Source organism: Engraulis encrasicolus, chromosome 11 (assembly GCF_034702125.1).
Source record: "Engraulis encrasicolus isolate BLACKSEA-1 chromosome 11, IST_EnEncr_1.0, whole genome shotgun sequence".
Classification (NCBI taxonomy): domain Eukaryota; kingdom Metazoa; phylum Chordata; class Actinopteri; order Clupeiformes; family Engraulidae; genus Engraulis; species Engraulis encrasicolus.
In genome coordinates this window covers 14,008,598-14,026,097 of record NC_085867.1, presented here as the reverse complement: position 1 = coordinate 14,026,097, position 17,500 = coordinate 14,008,598, and the positions used below count along the sequence as shown (strand labels likewise).

At 43.5% G+C, this 17,500-nt stretch overlaps 1 protein-coding gene across 1 annotated transcript in view; it reads right to left on the bottom strand.

Annotated features, from left to right (window-relative positions):
• LOC134458797 (prostaglandin E2 receptor EP4 subtype-like) overlaps positions 1–806 on the bottom strand; it is a 4,349-nt gene extending 3,543 nt beyond the window's left edge. The window contains exon 1 of the mRNA XM_063211201.1: positions 1–806. This exon is cut by the window's left edge and continues 336 nt beyond it. Coding sequence (XP_063067271.1) covers positions 1–480 — 480 coding nt within the window. The 5' untranslated portion in view covers positions 481–806.
• Positions 807–17,500: the final 16,694 nt, after the last annotated feature.

The window sequence follows — 17,500 nt, the reverse complement described above, 5'->3', positions numbered from 1 at the left end:
CATGATCGGCAGCGCGCAAAACAGGATATTCGACAGGTATATGACCACCAGCGTGAGCCCAGCAAGTCGTTGGTCCACATAGTGGTTGTAGAAGTACGCGTGGTTGATTGCGAGGTACCTCTCTATAGACATGGCACATATAATCCCCAGTCCAGCCAGGGAGAAGAAGAGCAAGATGAAAGCTGAGTACTGGCACAGCGGGTCCCCGCTCCCTTCCCCACCGGGCCACGCTCCCTTCACATATGTCGCGATGGTCACCGGGCTCGCCATGGAGGTGCCCAAAAGGTCGGTGATGGCGAGCCCACACACCAGCGTGTAGAAGGTCGTCTCCTTCTTCTCCTTTCTCGACTTGCGAAGTACCACGATGGCGATGACATTCCCCACCACGCCGAATATGAACATGAGCACCGGCAGGGCTGGTACCCTTGGTCCGGTGAGTACAACAGTGTTATTTTCGCAATCATTTTTTGTCTCATTCATTTTCTTTTTGTGCTGAAAATATACCTCATGTGTGTCTTGGCGAATTCAAACTAGTTTCAAACAGCATATTTGCTGGACAATTCTTCATCCGTTTCATATTCCGTGTGTGTCCAGGAATCAATGCTTCTTGGTGCGTCGGAGTGTGTTGTCATTCCATAAGAAGTAAACATGCAGGTTAAAACTTCTTGCATCAGTGTTCTTTCGTTCTACTCTTCCTGATTCAGTGCTGTGCTTACTTCTCCTTGCACACTCTGACTGGGCTCACTCTTCTAAGTTTCACTAGAAAACCCCTGCACTGAACTCCGCCCTCGTGGCTGCGCGAAGCCAGTGACATACCGCGAGCGCACTCGCCGTCTGATGTTCATCTACCTCTTTCGCGTGGTGCTTTGGTAAGCAAGACGTGCATGTTGATAACGGTTGTGACGTGTCTAGGTTGCAGAAATAGCTTCACATCAAAGAAAGCCTTGGGGATTAAAAAAAATAAAAGTGCGCGTGTAAAGCAATACCCTACTCCTACTCAATGACACATATTCAGGGTTCAGTTAATAATACATGCAAATCGCAACAGTTAACGTGCATATATCATCTGTATTTCAACCTGCAATAAAACGTTTGTCATAAAGGGGACATGGGAAAACTAGGGCTTCAGGAAGAGACTGCCACCCAGCTAACTGACCCGCTGTCAATAAATCACACGTTGGCACACAAAACAACCTTCTCACCAAACGCATAAACACAAGCACACAGGCAGTCTCTCTCTCTCTCTCTCTCTCTCTCTCTCTCTCTCTCTCTCTCTCTCTCTCTCTCTCTCTCTCTCTCTCTCTCTCTCTCTCTCTCTCTCTCTCTCACACACACACACACACACACATGGGCAAAAGGTCAGAGAGAGAGACTTCGCACAACCCCTTTTGGACATTCATCATGCCTTAAGTAGGAAAAAGTAACTGTGATTCATTGCCTAATTAACCTGCCTGTGTTATTGTCCTGGAAATATAATGTGTGTGTGTGTGTGTGTGTGTGTGTGTGTGTGCGCGCGTGCGTGCGTGCGTGCGTGTGTGTGCGTGTATGGGGGAGGGAGAGAGAGAGACAGAGATGAAGAGTGTTATTAAGTGACAATAACATCTGGATTTCACAGTGTTTCTAATCAGGGCTGCTGACAGCCTTAACCGGGCCTGGGCCAACATCATCCGATAGGACCCCCTCTCAATACATTCAATATGACAGGGACCCAATTTCGGGCCTCCTCACTGCCTGTGTCCTGGACAGCTGACCTCTTTGTCCTGCCCCTGTCGGCCTCCCTGCTCCTCCTCCTAATCATGTGGTGCTCCATCAGTGATCGTTGTATTTGCGTTTCTGCGTCACTGCGCCGGTGTTCCCTGTGCTCCTCTTAGGAGATGCAAGATAATTGGCAGTTTGCTTGAATCAGTGGTTCTCAACCTTTCACCAGCCTGTCATAGCCTCCTTGACCTCATAAGAAGCCTGCCAACACCCTTAGTGTTAACAAATAAAATAGACAAATGCCCCCTAATTTCAACCCCCCCCCCCCCCCCCAGCTGTCTCCTATCCTGAGGGGGCTTTAGAGCTAGCCTGATTATCATTGACTTTCAAATCTCTTTGAGACTTGGTCTGACCAAGAGCATATCAATTAACATTTCCCAAACGGTATTTCACAAATGGCCTCCCTTGGTTTGCTAATGGTTGTTTGCTTCCCAACAAAGTGGGAGGAGTTCCCGATTTTTGTGGGAGCTCAGAAAGTACTTGCACTGCTCTTGACCTGACTAGCAGCAACGCTGAAGGTGTTGCGTCACCAGGAAGGCACCACCTGGCTACTTTAGAGCCCCTGTTGAGAAGCTACTATCTTAAATTAAGCCATTACTCACTCTCTCAGACGCTGCTTGCACAGGCTCAGCTTCTCCATAATCACCCGTAGAAACTCAATACCATAAAACAACAAGCATCAATTAGCACTTCCATTTCTCAAACAGCCAGCGCAGTGTTCCTTTTTGTTTTTCTTATGAGGTGTTGAATTGGCTTTAATAACCACAAAAACAACTCCAGAGTCCAGAGTCAGTTGGGGTCCAAGGTGGAAAATAACTAGTAAGTACTGTTAGGTGTGGTGCTGCATGCCAAGGATTTAAGTCCAGGTCCAAAGAGCATTTTGATCCTGGTACAAGCAGTGTGCAAGCTATTTCACCCCGGGTGGAGACCAAGCACTTTTAATAATATTAATATTGCATTGCAAGGTGGGCAGTCGTGGGTAAGCGGTTAAGGCGTCAGCCCAGAGGTTGTTGGTTCGATTCCTGACCTGCCAGGATGGTGGGGGGAGTAATTAACCAGTGCTCTCCCCCATCCTCCTCCATGACTGAGGTAACCTGAGCATGGTATTGTCCCACCGCACTGCTCCCTTTCGGGCACCATTGGGGGGGCTGCCCCCTTGCAAGGGTGAGGCATAAATGCAATTTTGTTGTGTGCAATTTGCAGTGAACACTTTTGTGCTGTAGAGTGCTGTGTCACAATGACAATGCGAGTTGGAGTTCACTTCACTTTCATTGCATTGTTATATTGCATTGTAATAATGCATCACACTTAGTATTGTTTCATTGATGACTGCATTTGTGTGCGCTTTGACAGCCCATTTATACCTTCACTTCTGATTTCTTTTTTTTTTTCTTTTTTGAATGTTTTGGGGGCTTTTGGGGCCTTTATTTTGACAGGATAGTGTGAGAGGAGACAGGAAAGGAGCAGGAGAGAGATATGGGGTAGGGCTGGGAAATGACCCTGGCCGGTCTCAAACCGGGGTCCCCATGGGCATGCAAGCCCAAATGTGGGGGGCTTAGCGGCACTTCTGATTTCTTTCTCCCTAATTGTATTGACGGAAGTAAGTGGGACGGGGGGAGGTTGGGGGCATCAGAAATGAAGGTATCACTGCGCTGACGAAGCGCGTAGAAGGTGTTACTATGTCTGTGTATATAATACACACTTTCCAGAGCATAGAAAAAGCCACGTTTGAATTTGCGTAACCAAACTTAACTTAATGTCACTGGTCATATAAACCTATGTAAACAGGAAAAACATGGAAGACTTTGGTCGCATCTAACAACGCCCCGAAACATACCGCTGGCTGAGTAGTTACAAATGCTAACAGGAGTGACAGCGGGTCTGACTGACTGGGAGGTCGCACAACACTCGGAGAGGTAGGCCTACGTATCATCTCACTTCTCACTTCTAACAAGAACATATTTCATTGTTGAAGTACGGTGGTCTGTTCCTTAAAGGCTCTCAGTATTGTCATAGCACTGTTGTTAAGATGTAGTTCAGTCCTTTCATCAACAGTGTGAACAGGCCCGCTGTTGGGCCCATCTGCACAAAGAGGCTACTTGACTACGGCATATACTCAGAGAGTGGAATTAGCACTAAACTGCTTGGGGCCATTTGTGTATTAAAGAGGCACTAGGTAGGATGACGCCCGAGGCATGCCTATCTCAAAATCTACACCGTAATGAAAAAATGCTGTTCAAATAAACTCACGGTGACAATCACAGAATGCCAGCAGTTGATACAAATCGGAATACGGTATGTAAAGCAATGTTTCAAATGAAAAGTGTTTCTCACAACACTCATTCGGTCTGACGCTGTCAAAAGTTGCATGTGGGGTTTTCTGACAGCGGACCGGAAGTTGATAAGCATTCGTTCACTTAGGCCTACTAATGACTCGCATAAGCATAGTCTGACTCGGGACCGTGATTAATTAAACTTTTAATCTACCTGGAGCCCCTTTAACTATAAGCCATAGGCAAAAGTAAGAAAGAGAAGTATACTGTATATTCTCAGCATAGTGTTGAATTAACACTGCATTTTCCACTGTGTGATTAGAAATCTCTACTCAGCACCCAGGCTTGGTCAGTAGGCCACCATATGCCGCATGCGCCCGCACGCCATTATCTTGTGTTTCAACTTTCAAATCAGCACGCCTTGCATGTCCACCATTTGTGGCTAGTGAGATTATTTTAGACCGAGATTACTCGATTCCTCAAAATCTGTCAGCAACAGGTGAGTCACAGTGTTCAAAGTTTGGTCACCCTTGTAAAACTGTCTGTTTTATTTGCTGCATGCATGCTGCTAACAGTGTGTATAACAATATACTATGTGAATAATATAAAAGATGTTATATACAATATATGTGACTTATCTTGCAGCAGTGCATCTGTGTTTTTCCACCATGACTGAAAAACCACCACCGCTGTCTTTGAAGTGAGCATGGCTAGGCCTGGCCTCGCTGTCGCCTTTTGCTGTGCAGTCAGGTTGGCTTGTGGTTTGTGTGATGACGCACGGCGCGATGCACATTTTGTACACTTTAGATAGATGCACACCGTGTTTATGAGACAGCAAGCCACTGTTGTAATTGTGGGAACTATATGGTGGTAAGGCATCAGATCAGCATTCTGTGTACGTGTGTGCTTGTGTGTGTGTGTGTGTGTGTGTGTGTGTGTGTGTGTGTGTGTGTGTGTGTGTGTGTGTGTGTGTGTGTGTGTGTGTGTGTGTGTGTGTGTGTGTGTGCATGCGTGTGCACAGTGAGCATTGCTCTGTGAATAGTTTCTGCATGTCTACGTATGTGTTTCGTATGTGTGTGTGTGTGTGTGTGTGCGTGTGCACAGTGAGCATTGCTCTGTGAAAAGTTTCTGCATGTATGTGTCTACGTGAGCATGTGCGTGGGCATTCAAAGCGAACATTGCTCTGTGAATAGTTTCTGCATGTTTGAGCTTATGTGTGGGCATTCACGGTGAGCATTGCAATGCCCTGTGTGTAGTTTCGATGTTTGAGTGACTGTGTGAGGTTACTATGCACTTCCTCTTTACAGCACGCTGCTTCTCAGCACAGGTGGCACGACATGGGTACTGTCAGGAGGCCAATGTGTGAAAGGTCACACACACACACACACACACACACACACACACACACACACACACACACACACACACACACACACACACACACACACACACACACACACACACACACACACACACATACATATGTGCGCGCACATACAGACACTCATTTGACATCTTCACAAGGGTCATTTTCTGGAAATGATAGACAATCACCATGTGCGGGAAAAGTAGTGCAACGTAATACTGTATAAGTCAATGTTTAGACAACTGCTCGATGTTCACTGGAGTGTATTTTATTTTGACATTCAACCTCTTAACTGAACACAAACACCTGCACTCACTTGGTCTCTGTCTGTCTGTCTGTCTGTCTGTCTGTCTGTCTGTCTCTCTCTCTCTCTCTCTCTCTCTCTCTCTCTCTCTCTCTCTCTCTCTCTCTCTCTCTCTCTATCTGTTTCTTTAACCTCAGAGAAATTCTGTGCGGGAAACCAATGTTGCTTGATTATTTTTTTTTCTTTAAACTTTAACACAGAATTTTGACTTTTAATCATTTTCTCAAAACACAAACTCTAATTGCCCGAGAGCAATTTCCAAAACACCAGATTGTTGTTGCAAAAGGACACTACAGCACTGTCTCATATCCAGAAACAACACTCTCATAGTTAAACCATACTGGTGGTTTGCGTTAGACTGCAATGAAGTACAAAATGGATTTTCCAGTAAAATCTGGCCTGTCCTTTAAAAAAAATATGGAGTTCATTCATTCATTAACATCACATGTAATGTTTTTCCTGGGTATAAAACTTTAATTAGTAATTGTAAACCGCTGGGACATCCGTGATGAGGAAGTGTACAGTGTATGGCGATTGTGAATAAAAAGTCAAAAATGCAAATAATTGTCTGTAGTTTAGTGAAGCGTTTTAGATCTGCAATTTCAGCAGAATTAATTCAGGAGGTTGGCATGATGTTGTGATCGTTGTGACACAAGTCCTGTCCACAAGTCATCTATCTCTTTAGAAACCACAGATAAACTCAACCCTACAAAGAGTTTGTCTGAGGTTTCTAAAGAGATAAGTGACTTCGGGTTTTTGGTTGCCTTACATTACTTAGTTACAGCAAAAAGTAATGCACTACAGCAATTAATTGCTTTTGTAATGCGTTACGCACAATACTGGTGATCTGTCCTTCTCGAAGAGTCTCTGTTTTGGTCATGTGTGTGTAGTCTGTCTACAGAGTACTGTACATTGAGTCACTTCATCAACTCAACCAGAAGAGTTGCACAGTCATCGCTAAATTATGAGAGCAAACATCTTGTGATTAAATATGTCCTGAAGCGAAGCAAAATTTAATTGAGTGGCTCTCTTGCTTTGGCTTATTGTAAAGCAAAATAGAATGCATTGGCAGTAGTTTGTTTTGCTAAAAGGCAAAGGTAAACATTGGGTCATAGTACACCGTTTGCTGATGTTCCAACTTCATGTGTAGTATCAGCTACACTAGGCTAGTGACGTAGCCCACATTGAAGTGGAAAAACCATCGCACACAAATGTTTTTATTTCTCACTCAAAGATACTAATATATTTTCATCTGCCTGTCTGAAACATTGTTCTATACACCAATTAATGGTTAGACAAAATGGTTACACTGTCCTTGACGTGTCGCTGCATAACACATTCATAGCAGCCTTTATAGGCTACACTTTGCATGAAGGATTCATGACTGTTTCGTAAGACATTCATACCAAACCTTTCATAGACAAAAGGCAAAAGGACAGCAACTTCTCAAAATCAGTAATAATTGAGGGTTCAGAACAAAACCCGCAATGCTGCTTTGTTTAACTGTTATTTTGACAAGTTACAGTCCTTCCGTCCGCTAGGTTCATGGATGGTTTGGTATGAATGGGTTATGAAACAATCATGAATGCTTCGTGCAGATTCATAACAGCTGCTATGAATGTGTTATGCATGAACATGTCAAGTGAAGTGTTACAGACAAAATTAAGTGACAGGATATGCAAAGTGCAACTCTGTATTATCATGACGCATACTGGTTATGCTGCATCTGCGTCTCTGCGCCTACACTTAAGACCTGTGTATTGCTTGGTGCGTCTGCTCCCAAAAAGTAGAGATCACTTAAGGCAGGGGTGTCGAACTCAAATTCACAAAATCTAAATCTGGGACGAAGTCGCGGGCCGAGCTCAATATTCAAAAAGTACTCAAATTGTGCATGAGCGCACATGCTTACAATACTGAAATGCTTACATCTTAAACACTCAATCCCAACAGATATTGTAGATCAAATGTGCCTGCAGTCTGTTGTACATGAGTGGAAGACATTACTGATGCACTTGTATGTGACGCCCACAATGTCATGTTGAAGTCATATTAAAATACATTAATGTGTAGGGGGGCCAACTGTAATACACATTTGAAATGATCTCGCGGGCCAAATAAAATGACTCCGCGGGCCAAATTTGGCCCCCGGGCCTGAGTTTGACATCCCTGACTTAAGGTGGGGAAAAATGGAGGCACACACAAGGCTTGTGTGGAAAAATGTGTATTATAGCCAAAAAGGTCAGAGTCTAAAACTGGAGCAACAGACCTAGTCCATTCTCAATGTCTGACTGGAGAATGGACTCTTTAAAAAAATTATATTTTACATTTTTATTTCAAACCATTTTTATATTTTTATGTAACTTGTAAGGTGAACGTTGGTGCTCTGAAAGGTGCCATGTAAAAAAAATTAAATGTAGAGAGAGGAGGGAGGCAGTTTCAGAGAGACAATAATGACAATGCCATCCAATTCTTTATCATGACTGAGAGCTGATGGAGAGAGGAAATCTGAAAGGTCTTCGCACACATGGTAATGACTTTTATTGCACTTCTTGCCCCTGCAGCAGATATACAGTAGCTACTGTCAAACTGGGCATAGCTGACAGAAAGTGTCCTGACTGCTAATCAGCTTAGAAGTGGCCGGTGATGAGGGTTCACTAGCCTGGAAAGCCAGAGTATGACATGAAAAGGTTTTTTTTCCTGTGAAGTGGCTTTGAGTACCAAGAAAATTAATAAAAGGAGGTCTCATTATTGAATGCTGATGAAGAGGCCAGCTCAGACATCCCCTGTGTCCATTTGAAAGGTCTTCACATCACACTTCACACACAAAGTAATTTTATAAAGCGTTTTTGGGCGTTTTTGCCTTTGAAAGTACCGCTGAAGAGGGGAACGGGAAATGGTTGGGGGAGGGAGATGGGATGGGGTCGGGAAATTATGAGGCTGAAATCGAACCTGGGTCCCTGAGCCGTTTAAGGTGTGTTTTATTGCACTTCTTGCCCCTGCACCAGATATACGTCCAACTGGGCATCACTGGCAGAAAGTGTCCTGAATGATAATCAGCTATGAAGTTGCTGATGCGGAGGGTTTCTTTAGCCTATCAAGCCAGGCTATAAAATGAAAAGTTTAGTCTGCACTGAACCGTTCAAACCAGAGACATGTACAGCTCAACTATTTAATGACATATCATGATCAGCATAGTCACTGTGCCAGCACTCTCTTTTCATATTCTAAAAAGAAACTCTTGTTTAACGCAGATGAGAGCATTACAATTGAAGGACAGGTTTTTGCTTCCTTTTGGATTATCTGTGATGGGGCAGCACTACACCAACTCGCCAAGCAAAACCTTTTCTGCTGCTCCGCTCCGCATTTTCATATCATAAAACTCTACATTCTAGACAGAGGGAGAGAGTGGATTTATAATTAGAATTCCATCCAATTCTTTATCATTATCGAACGCTGACGGAGAGTGGCCAGCTCAGCCATCGCCTGAGTGCATCTGAAAGGTCTTCACACACTTCGCACACATGGTAATGGCTTTTATTGGCCCTCTTGCCCCTGCAGCAGATACGGCATAACGACAGCAGCACTGACAAAAAGTGTCCTGAATGCTGATCAGCAAAGAAGTTGCCAATGTTGAGGGCTTCACTTGCCTGGAAAGGCAGATTAACACATGAAAAAAACGGTCTCATTATTGGGAATGCTGATGAAGAGGCCAGCTCAGGTGTTCCCTGAGTCCATTTGAAAGGTCTTCACACATCTTCATACACAAAGTCATTTTCTAAAGCTTTTTTCTCAAGCTTTTTTGTGAGCTTTACTATGACAGGACAGCTGAAGAGGTGAATAGGGAAGTGGTTTGGAGAGAGAGATGGAGTAGGGTCAGGAAATTGGTGCCTTGGCCGCTTGAGCCCCAGCCAAGGCCCATAGCAGAGAGAGTAGAGAGAGTAGAGAGAGAGAGGTTCCATTGGCCCATAGTTTCCGGGTGCTATTATTGCAGGGGGGGCAGACCTAAGGACTGTTCTATTCAATGCTAGGAATATTATGACAAGCGCCTTTAGGCAGACCGGAACCTGGTCATGTTAGGTGCCCATAGCAACCTATTAAATTGGCATATCTCTATAGGCCTATATTTAAAGAATCTCTGACCATAGTAATGGCTATTATTGCACCTCTTGCCCCTGTAGCAGCTATGGCAACTGTTCAACTAAGCAGCACTGACAAAAACTGTCCTGAAAGCTGATTAACTTAAGTGGTTTAATTTAACCCCGTAGCACAGAGCCTATGCTATAACCAAAGTTACTGGCTATGTCTTAATCTGTTACTTCAGGCTCTCTGAACTGTCATAGCAATATTGTTATGATGTAGTTGAGTGTTTTCAGCAAATAGTGAATAGGTCCGCTGGCTATAGCCTCGCGAGCCATCCTACGTACTTCCGCCAAAGGATTGGCTCCACTACTGTAGTCTGGCCGTGCTTCTCTGTGGAGTGCCTGGAGCAGTAGAATTTTGATCGCAACGCCCCCCCCAGAAAACAGCCAATAATCGAATACGCCCCCCACGTGGGGGCGAAAGGGGGAGGACGCTTGTGACAATGACGTACACATCTGTGCCAGAGCCATTGGTCTAAGCTATGGTGTTGTTGAGTAACTGCCAGCGATTGGGTGAGAGGTGTCCAATAATTTCAAACCATAACTGAATGCAAACTTCCTGCTTCCTACAATCGCTTCAGAGCAAACAAATGCCAGACCATAAATACGAAATGAAATGGTAGTATTATGGGATGGTCAGGACCAGGCTACGCTGGCTACCCCATCTGCAGTAAGAGGACACAGCTGATAAGGAGGGTGTCAGTGAAAAGCATTTCATCCATTGGAGAATTTCATTGAAAAGCATTATAACAATTTTCATACCTCCACTGTTTACCGTTGAGGGTAAGGGGTGCGTGTGTGTGTGTGTGTGTGTGTGTGTGTGTGTGTGTGTGTGTGTGTGTGTGTGTGTGTGTGTGTGTGTGTGTGTGTGTGTGTGTCTGTGTGTGTCTGTGTGTGTCTGTGTGCGTGTGTGTGTGTGTGTGTGTGTGTGTGTGTGTGTGTGTGTGTGTGCGTGCTACAGGCTGAGTATCAGCAGAATACCTTCACATTCATATACCCCTATCCACCTACAAGTACACCTACATCTGATGATTCACTGACAGTTCATCTGCTACGTACAGTACGGCATCCCGTAGGTGAGCTTGGTCAAACGCTGTGGTTGGGATGCGTGTAGGCGGATTAGCTGCTACTCTGTATTCATGATACACATGGATGGACCTTTGTGCCAATACTGGAGGGGTTGACATGGGAGAATGTTTTACACACACACAGGGCTGCAGACAGCTTTTGCAGGGCCTGTGACAAAGTCATCTGAAAGCCCCCCCTACTCAATACATACAATGTCATGGGGAACCAATTCTGGGCCCTCGATCTCCCTGGGCCCGGGACAACATACCCCTTTGTCCCCCCTGTCAGACACACACACACACACACACACACACACACACACACACACACACACACACACACACACACACACACACACACACACACACACACACACACACACACACACACACACACACACACACACACACACGCACGCAGGTAGATGGATGAACCTTTTTGCCACCTTTCTGGCCAATTCTGGAGGGGTTGACATGGAAGAATGTTTTACATGCACGCACGCACGCACACACACACACACACACACACACACACACACACACACACACACACACACACACACACACACACACACACACACACACACACACACACACACACACACACAGGCCTGTCCACCCACTCACTGCCTCACGGGAAGTCTTCATCTGGCCTGTTCTTGGTGAGCAGTCCTCAGAGCCAAAGGGGAAATAGTTTGTTCTTGGAAATGCTAAGCTCTACTTAGCATTTATTTCCATGTCAACCAGCAATTATACTGACTGCTTGTAATTGGCACGGCTGGTTTAGCCAGGTGGACAAATGACCTGATTTGAACCCTTTGTAGAAAGCCCAGAATAAAAAAGCAATCAATATTCAAGTGTGGTGAACTTTTAGCTTTGGAGATTTTTAAAAAATCAAACACACTATGATTAACAAAACAAAGAAAGGACAAAGCAATAATTCAAAACATAAAGGGTAGAGGAAACTAGAAATGCATTCTCACAGAAAATGCTGGAAGCGGGCTTGCCTTTTGGGGCAGAGATGAAACAAAGTACTATTGAGAAAATAAAGCTAAAAGAAATCTTGGAAAAACTCCATCCACCCAGTCAGAAGTTATGGGCCAAACAATTCAGCCATCTTGGATTCAGCCATCTTGAAAGTGTTGTAGCTCTGCGTTTTGGGGATATACTAAATGACATACATGTATTTTAAGTTGGCTAAGGAACACTGCATATGATATAATTTTGAAAATCAACATGGCTTCGAGCGGGATTCGAACTCACAACCTCCATATCTGTAATCCAGCCCCTTGCGATTGATATTAAATGACATACAATACATGATATTTGAAGTTGGCTAAGGAACACTGCATATGATATAATTTTGAAAATCAACATGGCTTTGACTGGGGTTCGAACCCCCAACCTCCATATCTGTAATTCAGCACATTTGCCATGCATGCTAAATGACATACATGGCATTTTAAGTTGGCCAAAGAACACTGCATATGATATAATTTTGAAAATCAACATGGCTTCGACTGGGGTTCGAACCCCCAAACTCCATATCTGTAATTCAGCACATTTGCCATTCATACTAAATGACATACATGGCATTTTAAGTCGGCCAAGGAACGCTGCATATGATATAATTTTGAAAATCAACATGGCTTGGACTGGGGTTCGAACCCCCAACCTCCATATCTGTAATTCAGCACATTTGCCATCGATACTTAATGACATACATGGCATTTTAAGTTGGCCAAGGAACACTGCATATGATATAATTTTGAAAATCAACATGGCTTTGACTGGGTTTCGAACCCCCAACCTCAATATCTGTAATTCAGCACATTTGCCATCCATACTAAATGATATACATGGCATTTTAAGTCGGCCAAGGAACGCTGCATATGATATAATTTAGAAAATCAACATGGCTTCGGATGGGATTCAAACCCTCAACCTCCATATCTCTAATGCAGTGGCATGCATTACCACTAAGCCAAGCAGCTAATTGTCATGCATAGTCCAGCAAGACTATATTACATTGCATTGCAGAGCTGAACAATAGACTTCTAGAATGGTTGCTCGCACCTGCTCGTTAAGAATAGAATCTTGAGACAGTGACAGTTGAAATGGAACACTTCATTGGCTGCACCTGTTGTGATTGACTGAAAGACAGTTAGTATTGAGCTCTAGACAGGGGAGAGGATGAGAATGAGTTTTTTGTCTTTACAACATCGTTGTAAAAAAACTAAAAGGAGTTGGCACGTGTCCTTTTCACAGATCGGAGTCATGCTTGTGATCTCTCTAACAGTCTTTGAATGAAGTTTATAGGTGAAAGGGTTCAGGCACAAATGGACCTCCGTGTGGGACATGCGCTGATCTCTTGAAAAATGCACTTTTCAAAAGACTGGGATTCTCCATAGAGCCAGGCCTGTTTTTTTTACAAACCTGCCATTTAAAAAGTATTGGGAGTTGGGAGATGAAACTTTCACAATTTGGAGACATCCCATAGAGCTCGCTAACAACGCGTCAACTAAACTTCTAGGTGAAAGTGTTGATGTTTTATGACCGAAAAAGCCTCCTACACTCTAATCTCTAGAGTGGCGGAACTTTGGTTCATGAAGGTTCCACCATAGTTTTCAATGGAGACCCAGGCTTTCACAAAATCGCCAAAAACGGGAAAACGACAAGAGACATGGAGAAGCCTATAACGATACGCGATCTCCAAGCCGAGCCGGTCGTTTTAGTGTTTGAACGGTGTCTCTATCTCGAAAGGCCTAGGAGGAGATCCATTTTCTATTTTGCTGCTGCCCTGCACAAGACCAATAATAATAACTAGAAATGCATTCTCACAGAAAATGCTGGAAGCGGGCTTGCCTTTTGGGGCAGAGATGAAACAAAGTACTATTGAGAAAACAAAGCTAAAAGAAATCTTGGAAAAACTCCATCCACCCAGTCAGAAGTTATGGGCCAAACAATTCAGCCATCTTGGATTCAGCCATCTTGAAAGTGTTGTAGCTCTGCGTTTTGGGGATATACTAAATGACATACATGGTATTTTAAGTTGGCTAAGGAACACTGCATATGATAAAATTTTGAAAATCAACATGGCTTCGAACGGGATTAGAACTCACAACCTCCATATCTGTAATCCAACCCCTTTGCCATTGATATTAAATGACATACAATACATGATATTTGAAGTTGGCTAAGGAACACTGCATATGATATCATTTTGAAAATCAACATGGCTTCGACTGGGGTTCGAACCTCCAACCCCCATATCCCTAATTCAGCACATTTGCCATTCATACTAAATGATATACATGGCATTTTAAGTTGGCCAAGGAACACTGCATATGATATAATTTTGAAAATCAACATGGCTTTGACTGGGATTCGAACCCCCAACCTCCATATCTGTAATCCAGCACATTTGCCATGCATACTAAATGACATACATGGCATTTTAAGTTGGCCAAGGAACACTGCATATGATATAATTTTGAAAATCAACATGGCTTTGACTGGGTTTCGAACCCCCAACCTCAATATCTGTAATTCAGCACATTTGCAATCCATACTAAATGATATACATGGCATTTTAAGTCGGCCAAGGAACGCTGCATATGATATAATTAAGAAAATCAGCATGGCTTCAGGTGGGATTCGAACCCTCAACCTCCATATCTCTAATGCAGCACCATGCATTACCACTAAGCCAAGCAGCTAATTGTCATGCATAGTCCAGCAAGACTATATTACATTGCATTGCAGAGCTGAACAATAGACTTCTAGAATGCTTGCTCGCACCTGCTCGTTAAGAATAGAATCTTGAGACAGTGACAGTTGAAATGGAACACTTCACTGGCTGCACCTGTTGTGATTGACTGAAAGACAGTTAGTATTGAGCTCTAAACTGGGGAGAAAATGAGAATGAGATTTTTGTCTTTACAACATCGTTGTAAAAAAACTAAAAGGAGTTGGCACGTGTCCTTTTCACAGATCGGAGTCATGCTTGTGATCTCTCTAACAGTCTTTGAATGAAGTTTATAGGTGAAAGGGTTCAGGCACAAATGGACCTTCGTGTGGGACATGCGCTGATCTCTTGAAAAATGCACTTTTCGAAAGAATGGGATTCTCCATAGAGCCAGGCCTGTTTTTTTTACAAACCTGCCATTTAAAAAGTATTGGGAGTTGGGAGATGAAACTTTCACAATTTGGAGACATCCCATAGAGCTCGCTAACAACGCGTCAACTAAACCTCTAGGTGAAAGTGTTGATGTTTTATGACCGAAAAAGCCTCCTACACTCTAATCTCTAGAGTGGCGGAACTTTGGTTCATGAAGGTTCCACCATAGTTTTCAATGGAGACCCAGGCTTTAACAAAATCGCCAAAAACGGGAAAACGACAAGAGACACGGAGAAGCCTATAACGATACGCGATCTCTAAGCCGAGCCGGTCGTTTTAGTGTTTGAACGGTGTCTCTATCTCGAAAGGCCTAGGAGGAGATCCATTTTCTATTTTTACTGCCCCTGCACAAGACCAATAATAAATAATAACTAGAAATGCATTCTCACAGAAAATGCTGGAAGCGGGCTTGCCTTTTGGGGCAGAGATGAAACAAAGTACTATTGAGAAAACAAAGCTAAAAGAAATCTTGGAAAAACTTCATCCACCCAGTCAGAAGTTATGGGCCAAACAATTCAGCCATCTTGGATTCAGCCATCTTGAAAGTGTTGTAGCTCTGCGTTTTGGGGATATACTAAATGACATACATGGTATTTTAAGTTGGCTAAGGAACACTGCATATGATATAATTTTGAAAATCAACATGGCTTCGAGCGGGATTCGAACTCACAACCTCCATATCTGTAATCCAGCCCCTTTGCGATTGATATTAAATGACATACAATACTGTACATGATATTTGAAGTTGGCTAAGAAACGCTGCATATGATATCATTTTGAAAATCAACATGGCTTTGACTGGGGTTCGAACCTCCAACCCCCATATCCCTAATTCAGCACATTTGCCATTCATACTAAATGACATACATGGCATTTTAAGTTGTCCAAGGAACACTGCATATGATATAATTTTGAAAATCAACATGGCTTTGACTGGGATTCGAACCCCCAACCTTCATATCTGTAATTCAGCACATTTGCCATGCATACTAAATGATATACATGGCATTTTAAGTTGGCCAAGGAACACTGCATATGATATAATTTTGAAAATCAACATGGCTTTGACTGGGTTTTGAACCCCCAACCTCAATATCTGTAATTCAGCACATTTGCCTTCCATACTAAATGATATACATGGCATTTTAAGTCGGCCAAGGAACACTGCATATGATATAATTTAGAAAATCAACATGGCTTCGGGTGGGATTTGAACCCTCCACCCCCATATCTCTAATAAAGCAGCATGCATTACCACTAAGCCAAGCAGCTAGTTGTCATGCGTAGTCCAGCAAGACTATATTACATTGCATTGCAGAGCTGAACAATACACTTCTAGAATGCTTGCTCGCACCTGCTCGTTAAGAATGGAATCTTGAGACAGTGACAGTTGAAATGGAACACTTCATTGGCTGCACCTGTTGTGATTGACTGAAAGACATTTAGTATTGAGCTCTAAACTGGGGAGAAAATGAGAATGAGTTTTTTGTCTTTACAACATCGTTGTAAAAAAACTAAAAGGAGTTGGCACGTGTCCTTTTCACAGATCGGAGTCATGCTTGTGATCTCTCTAACAGTCTTTGAATGAAGTTTATAGGTTAAATTTTTCAGGCACAAATGGACCTCCGTGTGGGACATGCGCTGATCTCTTGAAAAATGCACTTTTCGAAAGAATGGGATTCTCCATAGACCCAGGACTGTTTTTTTTACAAACCTGCCATTTAAAAAGTATTGGGAGTTGGGAGATGAAACTTTGACAATTTGGAGACATCCCATAGAGCTCGCTAACAACGCGTCAACTAAACTTCTAGGTGAAAGTGTTGATGTTTTATGACCGAAAAAGCCTCCTACACTCTAATCTCTAGAGTGGCGGAACCTTGGTTCATGGAGGTTCCACCACTGTTTTCAATGGAGACCCAGGCTTTCACAAAATCGCCAAAAACGGGAAAACGACAAGAGACACGGAGAAGCCTATAACGATACGCGATCTCCAAGCCGAGCCGGTCGTTTTAGTGTTTGAACGGTGTCTCTATCTCGAAAGGCCTAGGAGGAGATCCATTTTCTATTTTACTGCTGCCCTGCACAAGACCAATAATAATAATAATAACTAAACAGGACTTAGAGATTACTATAATCGGGCCTTGCTCTGCAAGAGCTCTGCTCTTGCTCCGCAAGCCCGCTTAATAAAGAAACAGGACTTAGAGATTACTATAAACGGGCCTTGCTCTGCAAGGGCCATGCTCTGCATGGTCCTTGCTCCGCAAGCCCGCTTAATAAATTGTATTCTCACTGCTGGATTTTTTCTTAGAATCCATTCGCACACTATGTGGGTGTCAGGAAATGGTGAACTGAAACTCAGGCCAGCTAAGACAGAGAGATCACAGATCACACGCGCACACACACATACTGTACA